General features: G+C 37.7%; 1 protein-coding gene across 1 annotated transcript; it reads left to right on the top strand.

Moving 5' to 3' along the window:
- Nucleotides 1-931: 931 nt before the first annotated feature.
- On the top strand, nt 932-13,132 carry LOC102219211 (zinc finger FYVE domain-containing protein 1-like). Its single transcript, XM_005797677.2, has 11 exons — nt 932-2,328; nt 3,047-3,551; nt 4,081-4,295; nt 4,482-4,588; nt 4,672-4,780; nt 4,896-4,993; nt 5,517-5,634; nt 7,160-7,330; nt 7,553-7,733; nt 7,840-7,953; nt 10,585-13,132. Exons 1-11 carry the CDS (start codon nt 1,828-1,830, stop codon nt 10,815-10,817), a joined length of 2,352 nt encoding a protein of 783 aa, XP_005797734.1. The 5' UTR covers nt 932-1,827; the 3' UTR covers nt 10,818-13,132.
- Nucleotides 13,133-13,577: the final 445 nt, after the last annotated feature.

Below are 13,577 nucleotides of genomic sequence, written 5' to 3' on the forward strand. Positions count from 1 at the left end.
TCCTCTGTTTCAGCCTGGTCACCCTTCCACAGCATCTCTGCAGGCGGATTTCCCAGATCAGAGGCTCAAACCCGATTTCCCCATTATTCTGGTGGGAATTCACGCTAACCTGCATCACAATGTGGACATCAGTTGATCTTCACCAACAGGGCACCACGGCTCCTGGCTTCAGGAGCCAGGAGCCTTGCAGACAGAATCAGAGCTCAGGACTATGAGTGCTCAGCTCTGACACAGCGCAACCTCAAAGCTGTGTTTGGTTCTGTATTTGCCATCAATCACAGACATGAAAGTATTAAATCTAGAAACATAAGCCCTCTTAAACAATTAAAATCTTTTGTTGGTTGGAGAAAATTATTCATTTTTGCATTAGGACAGTGTGAAAGTATCTTATTTGTTCAACTTTGTCTCTTGCTGCTGTTTAGATTTATGTTTTGATATTTCCCTATGACTTTCTCATAGTTTTAAAGTCCAGTTGTATTTGGATTGAACTATAAATATTGAAACAACTATAGGATCAGTATGATTGAGTTGACTTGTTTTGTAAAGTGCGTTGAGATGATATATTGTGAAATTGTACTATATAAACAAAGTGAATTGAAAACAGAATTAAAATCCATGTTGGTCTCTTCAGATTTGTGTTTATAAAATGTTAATCATAGAATTTCCATTTCCCTATGGGCTACATAGTTTAGATCTACCACATAAAATTCTCATGAAATACATTTAAGTTGGGATTGTAATTTGATAAAAGGTGAATTGGTGTATTCGCCTTTTATATTGGAGATATACAGTAAGTGATGCTTATATCTCCAATTACCCAGAAGACAGTTTGCCATGTAGAACTACGTCTCCCGTCATGCCACAGCACTCTACTTCCTTCTTCACCCCTTTGACTGAAATAATCAGATCAGCTGATCTGACCTAGCAACAACACAACGTAGCGACAGAAACCTGCAAGGGAGGGGGGCTGAAGAACAAAACAATGACACGTCTCGGAAGGATTCAAACACAGTAAGACTTTAAAGGACTTTTAAAAACATAATTGGGAGGATTTCTGTCCCGGTTTAAAGCCAAACCAGCCGCAGTTACCAGCGGTTCTCTCACCGGCTAAATTTGTATATTCCTCTTCAGTTCAGTTGACAAACAGGAGGCTAGCTGCTTGTTTTGGACGGATGAAGAACATTAGCGTTTGCTGCTTGTCTGTGGAGAAAAAAAGTTAAAACATAAATAGCTAAATTAGGCCAGCTGTAAGCCGAACCGAGGCTGAATCATAGAAAAATAAATTTTATAAATTAGCTTCCTAAGCTCAGTTTGTTTTGCTAGCCAGCCTGTTGTTAGCATTGACATTTACACACATATTTATGTCAGAAAAAGCTTGGTTCGCTTGGTACTGTCTGTTCCCTCAGATTTATACGATATTTATTTTTAGCACCACATTTATTTAGTTAGGAATTGAAGTTGGAAAATCAAAATTGATCACAGATATATCTGAGGGATGTGTTTATAAAAATAACCCAACCTAATCACCAACTTCTATTGCACTGGCAAGCTAACTTTGTGTTTAGCATATCTGTTAGCATTACTTTTAGCAGCAATAAATGACAATATTTAAAATAGCTAAATCACCTTCAACAATTTTTATAACTTAAACAAGTTAAAAGCAGCTAAACCTGTCAGCATGCAAAATCTTAAGATTATTTATTAATATAGCATAATTTCAGTTCAGTATTACTTTGTGCATTTCACGTTAACTGTTTTTTTTGGGGGGAAATAGCTGCTGCTCTAATAAAGTAATAATCCGAATTTAAGATAATCTTCTAATAAACAATGAGTGGGCATGGCTCATCATCTGAAAAAGGAGTCAATACAAGTTTAACATGTCAAGAGAATTATTCCTGTGGTGGCTCCGAAGAGGCAGCATTCGAGTGTGATGACTGCAAAACCCTCCAGTGTGTCAGATGTGAGCTGGAGCTCCACCGTCAGGAGCACCTGAGGAACCACGACCGGGTCCCGGTTGGTCCTGGCCATGTTCCCTACTGTGACAACTGCAAAGGAGGGAATGGGGATGGCAGCAAACGCCTCAGGTCTGTGGTTCGCTGCCAGAATTGCAAGGTGAATCTGTGTCAGGACTGTCAGAAACGTACCCACAGCGGGAGCAGCAAGAAAAAACACCAGCTCATATCTTACCCTCCACCACCCAAACAAGCTGAAGTGAACACTGCCAAGACTTCTGTCCAGAACGCTGATGTGCCTGAGTCATCTGAGAAAACACGGCTTCTGGAGAAGGTGTCGAGCTTTCTCTTAGTTGATGAGAATGAAGAAATGCAGGTGAGATCTTCCTGTTCTTCCCACCCACTGTGTTTCAATCACTTGTGTTTTCATTCAAAAAGTTTTTCAGACAGAGTGAAAATGTGTTTTGGACAAACCTCACTGCTGTTACTGAGGAACAGATCAAGTTTCTGATAACCAATCTATAAATTGTCAAAAGGACTATATTCTGTAGTTTCTTGGCCATGAATCCAAAATTGTGTAATGTTTTGATTTCTTCATCAAAACATTACACAACATTACACATTACACAAGCAAATTCGAAGTTGCCACTTCTATTTTACCTTGTTACATGACACTCCATTGGTGTGGAAAAAAAAAAAAAATCACTAAATTGCTTCTGGATCGTTGGGCAAAGTTTTTGTGGAGGATGTTGTTTTTTTATCCTAGTCTTTTGGCAAAATTTGGAGTGTGCACCTTTTTTCCTCTTTTCAGTCTTTTTTCCCCATGATTCTCTGCAGTTCAATCCTGATACTTCTTGCAGAGTGTTAGAATGTTTTTTCTTAAAGTATTTTGGTAATAAGTTGCTTCTTGATTGCATAATACCATGTATTCAGAAACCTTCCTACCTGTTTGGTGTTACTCCCTTAATAACCTCTGCATTGGTGGCAGTCTAATCCCTTTGTAGAGTTGTCTTTTGTAAATTAGGTTTTTGTGAGGATTCGTTGGTCTTAAATGTTCTGGTTTATGCTATATACTCTTCGTTGTTCCTCTCCAGATAAAAGATGAATCGTCGTTCATGAGATGCCTCGGGTGCAACCCCAACCAGCTGCTGAAGGTGGTGTCCATCTTTGGTAACACGGGGGAGGGCAAGTCGCACACCCTGAACCACACCTTCTTCATGGGCAGAGAAGTCTTCAAAACGTCTCCCACACAGGAGTCCTGCACAGTGGGTGTATGGGCAGCATTCGACCCCATCCATAAGATTGTGGTCATCGATACAGAAGGGCTGCTTGGCAACAGCTCCAAACAGGGCCAGAGAACTCGTCTTTTACTCAAGGTGCTCGCTGTCTCGGACCTCATCATTTACCGCACTCATGCTGACCGCCTGCATGATGACCTTTTCAAGTTTCTCGGTGATGCCTCTGATGCTTATCTGAAGCATTTCACCAAGGAGCTAAAAGCCACGACGGCCCGCTGTGGACTGGATGTCCCTCTGTCCACCTTGGGTCCTGCGGTGGTCATCTTCCATGAAACCGTCCACACCAAGCTCCTAGGTTCAGGTGACACATACTCATTTTCCTTGCAGCAAGTAATCACTTTGCATTGCACTTTATGTTGCGTAAACAATAGCCCTTAAAATGACAGTAAAACACTCCCTCTGAACACAAAACGCATTCGCATGTACAGGGGATGGATGGATGTCGCATAACAAACTTACTGTATTTAATTAGGAGTTTATGTGAAACACCAACATAAAGTATCACATAATAATTCATTTGGGCTATGTCTCTACCAGCTTTACACTGAATATTTTTGTCCGTTATATTCCATTTTAGCCCGTACTGCATGTTTTGTCTGATGTTACCATGTTTCACTAGGGTGATGTGCAGTATTGGTTTTCTAGTTTTGTTATTGCTTTGAGAATAAAACAATACACAACATAAATTAGAAGTCCTATTTGTTATTGCTATATGAAATTATGTTGTTAGGAAAAGAAAAAGGTTCTGTTTTTGCACATTCAGTGATATGAACACGTCATTTGTTCAAAAACTTTGGTGAATGTCATATTCCGTCTTTGTCCTACTGTAGATAAATCATTGGAGTCTGTGGATCGGCTGCTGTTGGAGCGCTTTAGGAAGCTTTCTCGTTTTCCTGAAGCCTTCAGCTCCTTCCAGTATTGGGGCACGCAGACTCTCCGTCCTCCTACCGATTTCCGGGGCTTGCAGAATAAACTGGAGCAGCTCCTGGATAACAACGCCACGCGTTCTCCTCGTACCCCGGGCGTCATCTTCAAAGCCCTGCAGGTAGAGCTGCATGTCCGCTGACTTTTCAATAATTAATCTGCTTTAATCTGGCTGGATGTTTAGTAGACCTTGCTGATCTTAATGAATGACACTGAACATAGTTTAGGCTAATTTGTAGTGTGACTGACTCTGTTTAGTTGAGGTTATAATTGAAAGTTTGTTTGTTTTTTATCACTGTTCTTGCAGGCATTGAGTGAGCGTTTTAATGGAGAAATCGCAGGTGAGGTTGCAGCACACAGCTGTTTCTTTCCTGATGAGTACTTCACCTGTTCCAGCTGTTGCCTCAGTTGTGGGTCAGTACTCTTGCTTTTTTAAAAACAACAACTGTTGCCCCATCTATTTCAATGTTCTTAATTAATAATTGCATTTATCACAGATCTGGCTGCAAGAATAGTATGAACCACCTACAGGAAGGGTCGTACCACGAGGCGAAGCAACGCTGCCGTTACTCTGCGCAGTATGATAATCGGATTTTCACTTGTAAGGTAAGCATAGTTGCTCAACTTTAGTTTTTGTTATTTTGTTTTGAGATACAATGCTAAAAATACACTTTCTTGATTAATTGATTAGGCATTACTTGGAATAATATTGTCATCTCAGGCTTGTTATGAAGGAGGGAAGGAAGTGTTGGTTGTCCCAAAGACATCTGCTTCCTCAGACTCCCCATGGATGGGCCTCGCCAGATACGCCTGGTCTGGGTGAGTAACGGGGAAGTTCACCTGGCAATGTTTATCCAAGCTTTACTCAACATGTTTATTACATTATACGAGGCACAGATCATTACCAGATACTCAAGGTGTAATAACCTTAACAGCATTAAGACTAAATATTGAAATAAAATTGCATAACATAATCTAATGGATTTTATTAAAAACAACAAAAAAACCTATTTTGTAATTGCCAAAATTAAATAAATCATAGATTTTTACTGTTACATTCAGATATTCCTATAATTTGTAATTACTTGATGCATAAGCTTCAGCACTGATGTAGAATAAAATCACACACTTACTGGTTTGTAAATCGTAAATTCTTTTAAGGTTCAGAAAAACATTGATACTCATCCATATTTTGACTTTCAATTCAGTCCAAAAAGAGACACTGTCTATTTATTTATTTATTTATTTATTTATTTATTTATTTATTTATTTATTTATTTATTCTGTTTATATAATGAACATATTTAAACATATTTATATTTTTCTTTTTCCATATGTTTAGTTACGTGATTGAATGTCCAAACTGTGGAGTGATCTACCGGAGCCGCCAGTACTGGTATGGCAACCAGGACCCTGTGGACACAGTCGTCCGCACTGAGATCCAGCATGTTTGGCCAGGGGTAATAAAAGCAAACTGCTTGCATCTATTTTTAAGTGATATCATTGTTTGAAGTGAAGTTATTATGCAGTAAAAATATGTTGTATTACTTATGACTATATTTCATGACTATAAAATAGCTACACCTTTATAATCCTAACAGCCACTTTTGCCATCACTCTTTCTGATAACATTTTTCTAAGGCTGCAAAGCTTATGTGACATAAAACAAACATGTCAAGTTTTAAAAATTACTTTTTTGTGAAACATGTGTTATGGTTAAGTTGCAGAACCTTGACAATTAAAACAACATAAACATTTTTACAAAATGTGAAATAATTTCTATAGAGTATTTCCTGATTGAAATACTATTTTACTATTAATATGATTAAAAAGTGTATTTTGACAGGGAATGAAGAAAAAAAGTATGTACTTTGACAAACATGTATAGAAACATGTATCTTATAAATTATTTGCATTATAATATAAATCACGCCCACATAAATTAGCCTTTTTGTTACTGTTATATGTAAAAATTCTACTGCGTTTTGCAGCAAATGAGCAGTTTTAATAACAGTCACTGTGTTGATCCTGAAAAGCCACAGATTGAAGACCCCTGTCTTATAATTGTTCAAAGAGAAATTTATACTTTTGTCACTGCTTTCTTAGCCAAATAATATGCGTGTTGCATATATGATTACTGCAAGATCAGCGGATGGGCCAGGATCATTTTTTGATGACTGCAAGATCTGGAAAAGCACCGGACTCTTCCATTTCAAATGTCTCTGCCCAACTGATGCAAAAGAGCAGATTAACGAGTTATACACCCCCTGAGCCTACATAACTGTGTAGTAACACTGCAGCAAACTAAAGCTAGTTCCTGTCACATCTTTTAAGTCCAATAAAGTCAATTTGCTCCCAGTTTATGTAGTGCACACACGTTTGGTATTAGGATTAAGTTTTCAGAGATCTACTGAATCAGGATAGGACAAGTTACTTTAGCTGCTATGTCACTGTTAAGTTGTATTTTTTTACGCATTCAAGGTATAACTTCACTGCCCTCTGAGAGCTCTCACCCCAGTGGTCAGAGAATTATTATCTGAATTAATCAGAAAGTAGTTTGTGCTGTCAGATGAACTTTCAGTTAAAAGTATTTGGCACCCCAAGTACTTTGTAAGAGGAGAAATTGCATAATGTTACATGGTATTAGGTCATTGCAGTGAGATTTAAATATCAGTTGTGTAAATGCCTTAGCGATGGCCTACATATGTGGTATATAAGAATTGGGCAATTTATGCTGCATATCTAAAATATCCACATCACCTTGGCTTGTAGTCAGATAATATATTATACTGTATTAAATGTTGAATTTCACAGATATGAACACTTTTTCAGTTTCAGATTTTTATTAAATGGCTAAAATCAGCTAAATAAATAGTATTTTTACTCATTGCTTCACAGATCCTCATTTCACAAAATCCAAACTGTCGCATGACTCAGACTTTGAAATATTGTCACATTCAAACAGATTCTTCTGTGGTTTTGCAGTCTGACGGCTTTTTAAAGGACAACAACAACGCTGCACAGCGGCTTCTCGATGGCGTCAATCTAGTGGCCCAGTCGGTATCAGAGCTCGGCGTGAAACCTGCTAAGGCTGTCACCTCTTGGCTGACAGATCAGATCGCCCCAGCCTACTGGAAACCCAACTCCCTCATCATGGTGAGTGACACAGACTCGCCCTCTGCCACTCGCCATCAGCAGCCAAGTCGACACTTTCATGTCCAGAGGGATGTTTACTCTCTATAGCTCTGTGCTCCTGTTGCACAACTTATGCATGCCTGTCACGAAATGAAATGGGGAAATACTGCTGGTTGCAGTCTCCTCCCTTCAGCTCTTGATCAATAACAACATGTGCTGTTATTGCATTTCCCTCTGTACAAGATGTGCCACAAGTGTCACGCAGTCTTCCAGGATAACGACACCAAGCATCACTGCCGTGCCTGTGGGGAGGGGTTCTGTGACGGCTGCTCCTCCAAAGCTGCTCCCGTCCCCGAGAGAGGTTGGGGTCTTGCCCCTGTCAGAGTCTGTGACGTCTGCTTTGAGCAGAGAGCTTCATATGCAGGTACGCCCACACATATTTTAAATGTCATTCCTCTTTGTGTTTATGCTGATATTTAATCTTTATGTGAGCATGCCTTTTTTTATTCAGGTTTTTCTTCTTTGTGCAGAAATACTTGCGTCAGAGCTTGAGGAGGAAGAAGGTGGAACTCTGGCCAGGAAGGTTGGAGAGGCTGTTACCAACACCATAGGCGTTGTGGCTACTGCTATTGACATCCCACTTGGTAAGTATTGCTCAAAAATCAGATATAGTTGTGTACATAGGTATGAAAGGTTCAAAATGGGTAGTATATTGCCCCCTTGTGGTTGAGTCTCATAAAACTAATTTTGTGGATAAAAATATCCCTAGATCAAGTTTCTGACAGCTGTTATGCACAAGTAAGGCCAATTAAACTCAAATAAGTGAGAAATAACAAACAAACTTAATCACTTGCTTTAAATCAAACAATGACTTAAATTAAAAATCCTTATCAAACCAGAACTTTCTTTGCTTAAGTAAAATTATATGGGTATACTCTTGATCAGCTAAGAGGATAAAATGTGGCTTAAAATCTTGTATTAACTGTAAAGCCTGTTTTATACCTGCACATTTGATTTACCAAAAAATTATAATTTTAACATTAATGTTTAAAGAAGTGGGTTTGCCAAAAGTTGCTGTTTTTGCATCTGAATGACTAAGCCTCCATTCATGGGTCACGCTTTTCCCCTGCGCCACCATGATGTTCCATGAGCTACATTTTTACAGCTTGACAACCTTACTATTGTGATCTAATCAGCGATTTTTGATTTATTGCTCTTTTGCCATCTTTATTTTTTTTTATTCAGAACTCTATCCCTAATGAAATGCTAAAAGAGGTGTTTTGTATTTATAAGCACAAAAAAAAACTGTCGATGTTGAATTTCTTCAGTTTGCAGCTGTTTTTATGAAGGCGTTAGATCTAATCCCTACAGTAAGAATTGAACTCTTAATTGTTAAGAACTAGTTATTTCTTCTTCCTAACTCATTCTCAATATGTTTCAGACACTGCAGCCTACGTTTCTGGCTAACTTCTACTAATTCTTTGTTAGTAGGTGCATTTCCTCCTCAATAAGTTTTTCCACGTCCCAGAATAGCTTCCTGATGACTTTTTTTTACTTTAACTTCAGTTTGCACTGCCTCTGTCTGTGTAAAAATAGATTACCAGGGTGCAAATATGATCATTGCTCTAGCCCCTCCCTCAACGTCCCAAGTAAACTCAACCTTTTCCCCAAAAAAGAACTTAAAACGGCTGAATCGTCATGTGAGTATGTATCATAAAATGAATCTTTAACAACACTAGTAAAAGGCTAGCTAGCAACAGAGTTGTTCATTGAGCTGAATTGTCAAATTTCATCTGCTGTGTTGAACTCATCCGTTTTTTATTAATGGATATATTGTGTAACACTAAAAGGAATTATTTGTGTCAGAAACATGGCTCTGTTGTGTTCAATGAGTGACATATTGTGACATTCTCTTGCCTGATTTGCTTCTTAAGAAATATATTGACTGTTTTAATGTGTTTGTTAGGTTATTGTGACATTCTCTTGCCTGATTTGCTTCTTAAGAAATATATTGACTGTTTTAATGTGTTTGTTAGGTTATTGCATGCTAGCCTGATGTTGACCCAAATGTACTTCTGAAAGGCTTTGATAAATATGCTTTTGATAACCTGATATCCTGCTGGAAATGTCTCTGTATCCATGGCCATCCCTAAAATACCTCAGAGCAAACTCTACTCCAATCACAAGCAAATTAGACCACCTACTTACTAGTTTTTTTATTTCTATGTGATTCTTGTTACCACAGGGTAACAAGAATCACACCTCCTAAAAATTTTATTCACCTCATAGTAATGGTCCACTTGAGACATTTATGATTAAAAATATGCACAATCAGTGTTTTTGGTGCCTGTAGTTAGGTAAAAATTTGTTTATGATATAAAGTCAAGTCGAGCAAATCTCAATCTCGTTGTAATCTGTTGATGACAATGACAAATAAATCTTATCTTATCTTATCTTATCTTAAAAAGTGACATGTATTCTGCAGGTCTAATTTTTGTAAAGCATTATATACACTTAAGAATATATAATACTTCCCAGGTAAAGGGAACTTGAAGAATAACTTTCTCCACTATTTTGACTCAAAAGTCATGATGTTCATACTTTTTCCAAGTCTTGCATCATTACAAGTGCAAACATCAACATGTTTTATTGCAGTCAGAGCTAAAATTGAATGATTTAGATCAAAGGATACGCATGTGTTTGAATGGCTTAGTCAAACACCAGACCTAAATGAGAATATGTGGCAGGACTTAAAAATGTACACAGACCCTTCATATCCAATTTGACTGAGCTTGAGCCATGTTGCAAAGAAGAATGAGGGTGGAGACATACCCCATTAACCAAAAGGACTTGCAGATGTAAATGCAGCAAAATGTGGTTCTACAGAGTAGCTTCAGGTCCCCTGAATACAAATTCATGCCATGTGTTTTTCTAATTATTTGTAAAAAAAAAGGATAATTTTCCTTCCACTTTACAATGAATGCACTAACTTGTGTTGGCTTATCACATTAAGTTCCATTAAAAAATATTGAATTTTGTGATTATAATGTGACAAAATGTGAGACTGCTCAATATGCATGAGTACCTTTCCAGGACCTTTTCAGTAGCTCTAATGCTATCTATCATTAGACTGACACTAATTAGACTCCATCTTGATCTCGGACTCTTTTCTCAGCAATATTAATCTTCACCTTGCTACTTTTATATATACAGTATTGTCGAAGATGTGTTGGTGTGTTGTCGATGACTATATTTTTGTTCCATTTTCTCCTTAGGCCTAGTGAAAGACGCAGCCCGTCCTGCCTATTGGGTGCCTGACCAGGACATCCTGTCGTGCCACAACTGCCAGCGCGAGTTCACTGCCAAGCTGTCCAAGCACCACTGCCGTGCCTGTGGCCAAGGAGTGTGTGACGAATGCTCCCCACAGCGTCGAACGGTCCCTTCGCGGGGCTGGGATCACCCTGTACGCGTGTGCACCGGCTGCAACCAGAAACCTGGAGAACTTTGATATGGTTGCTTTTCCTTCCTCTTAGCACTGGAGAGAATTGTTCATTCATTGGCAGTCTGTCACTACTCAGGTGTACACCTGCTACTCTAATGGATTGGTCTTGCATATATGGAAAGGAAAACATAGGGAATACTTCAATATTTTAACAAATTTTAATTTAAGAGTTCCCGTGGCCTTTCTAGAACACACAGAACATGGGGTTACTTGACTGATTATGAAACCTGAATTTTAGCTTCATATTTTGATCATTATGGACATAAATCCAGAACTTTTCCGTTAAATAAAGCTGTTGAGGTATTTTTCTATTATTAGAAAAAAGATTTAAAAAATGCATTATTTGAAAGACTGATTGTTGAAGATGATGGTTGGTTGCTGTGGTTATGACTCCAGCAAAATTTATCTTGACTGGTTGTTTCTGATCTTGGGCATGTAATGAAAGTGTGATATTTTATATTTGTTTAGGCATAACTGCAGGTTCTGTTGCATGCATGCATTGCAAGATTTTAGTTTTTGCACTAAGCCTTTTTTCAGCTGTTATAGGCTGTTGCTTAACATGGCCAAAAGTTAGGTATCCAGCAAAGGAAGTATGCAGTTCCAAACTGAGCTAAACTCTGCAACAGTAGTTTCAGATTTGGATTTCTGGTGTGCCAAAATGTATTCAGGTCATTGTGTCTGTGCAAATGTAATGTTTATATTCTATCATGCGATTTGTGGTTGTATGAACTCACAGAGGTGTGTGAATCTGACTTGTTAAAAAATATTTAAATGTTAATTATAAAAAAAATGCTTGTAAGCACACTGTCTAGCTTTACAGTCTCAGAGATCAATGGCCTTTTTACTTGTTCAGACAATAAGATCTGAATCAACCTTACCATATCTTTTGCCAAGTGGCAGTTTAGAGTTTAGATGTTACAAAATATTTGCATTTTATGTTCAGAATGTATTTTTGTGTGCATTTCAATACATGTACTACCTGCTCGTATATATGGATCATGGTATACCAGAGGAAAACAACATCCAGATTTCTCTCCAAACTAGTTTTTCATTATTCAGTAACCACACTGAACATTGGCACAGTACCTTGAAAAAGTATTTATACCCACTCTATTAAGCAAATCAGCAACTTTAATGTATTTTATTAGGATTTTAGGTCATACACCGACACAAAGTAGTGCTTAATTGTGAAGTTTAAGGACGAGGAAACATGATTTTTGATATATTTTACATATGACCATCTGAAAATTGTACTGTGGACTTTGACTGCAAAATTCTAACAAATTAATACATTTTGATGTATTCCATTGTACTTATGTATAGCTGTTTAGAGTTGCAACCGTCTTGGAAAGTAAACCTCTGCTGTAGTTTCAAGTCTTTCGCAGGCTTTAACAGGTTTTCTCCCCATGGTTGCTCTTTATTTAGCTCCATCCATCATCCAATCATCTCTGACCAGCTTCTCTCTCCATGATTAATAAAAAAATCCCCACAGTAGGATACTACATTATGTTCAGTGCGATGTGTGGTGTTAGTTTTCCCTCCACACCGCAATTGTACATTCTTTTAATCTTTTGATGATAAATTTAACTGATAAATGGAAATATTTAATGGGTGTCAGTACTTTTGCAAGGCAATGTGTGCGATAAGGATTATTGCAGCTTTTAACTCTTTGCATTTATGTAAGCTGCTATGAAAGGGGTTTTTTTTGTCCATCCTCATTGTACTTTTTTTTTCATATTACTGTACATGTATATTTATATTTCTTGTGTTGGAAACTAAGCCAACTGCTCTTTATTTATTTTTATTTTATGTTTTTAGCCCAAGACTGGTATAGTGATATTCAGATCTAGTTGTTCTGACACTTTGTCTAGCATGATGTAACAGAGTTTTAACCTGGCTTGCACCATTGTTAGTTTTATTGAATAATCAGCCTGTTACACAGTGATGTCATGGAAAGCATGAAGGGGGATGCCTTTGTTGGTTAAAACAAAGAAATATGAAGAAATATAGATCTTTGTGGATAGTTATCATTTTTCTCTGATCAAGGTTATCAGGCTGCCTGGTCTCACATAGATGTATTTGCTTTAATGTTCAAACACTCCCCTAGCAGTCTTGCACATAGTAGAATACAGAATGTTGTAATCCTGTCTGTTCATATCTCATTTATCATGTTTTGACTTTTTTAACACTTAACACTTCTCATTTACAAGCAAGGAGGAATGAGTGATTTACTTTAAACTGTTTGAATCTGACTTGAAGAAGGCTGGTGGGGGAGTTGCAAAGGATTAAAGCTGTGTCAGCACCCGTCTGTCAAAACATAATCTGGAGCTGCCTCCATGTTTTTTAGTGCAAGTGTGTGTGTGTTTTATATCTCTTCATGTACTGTATGTGGGAGGAAGAGATTGTGTGCACTCCATTCCTGTCAAACACTGCAACCACAGAAATAGTGAGTGGGAAAAGATTTAGTGTGCTTATTAAATATGCTAAATGATTTATGCTTATTTTAATAAAGAAAATATATATATATTTTCCATATTAACATTTATTACCATTTAAAATGTGCTATTTTATTACACCAAAAATTCCACAGTCAGCTTTCGGGGATACAGTGATGGTCTCTTTAAATGTATTGAAATTCAATTGTGTACAATATGAATACAAGGGAAAACCCTTTAAAATAATTTTGACAGTTTACCCCTATGAAGCCACGCCCCATCCGCTCACGCTTGCCGTGGATTGGTCCACGAATTCGCCTCGCGTTCCGAT

This window comes from Xiphophorus maculatus, chromosome 19 (assembly GCF_002775205.1).
Source record: "Xiphophorus maculatus strain JP 163 A chromosome 19, X_maculatus-5.0-male, whole genome shotgun sequence".
Lineage (NCBI taxonomy): Eukaryota > Metazoa > Chordata > Actinopteri > Cyprinodontiformes > Poeciliidae > Xiphophorus > Xiphophorus maculatus.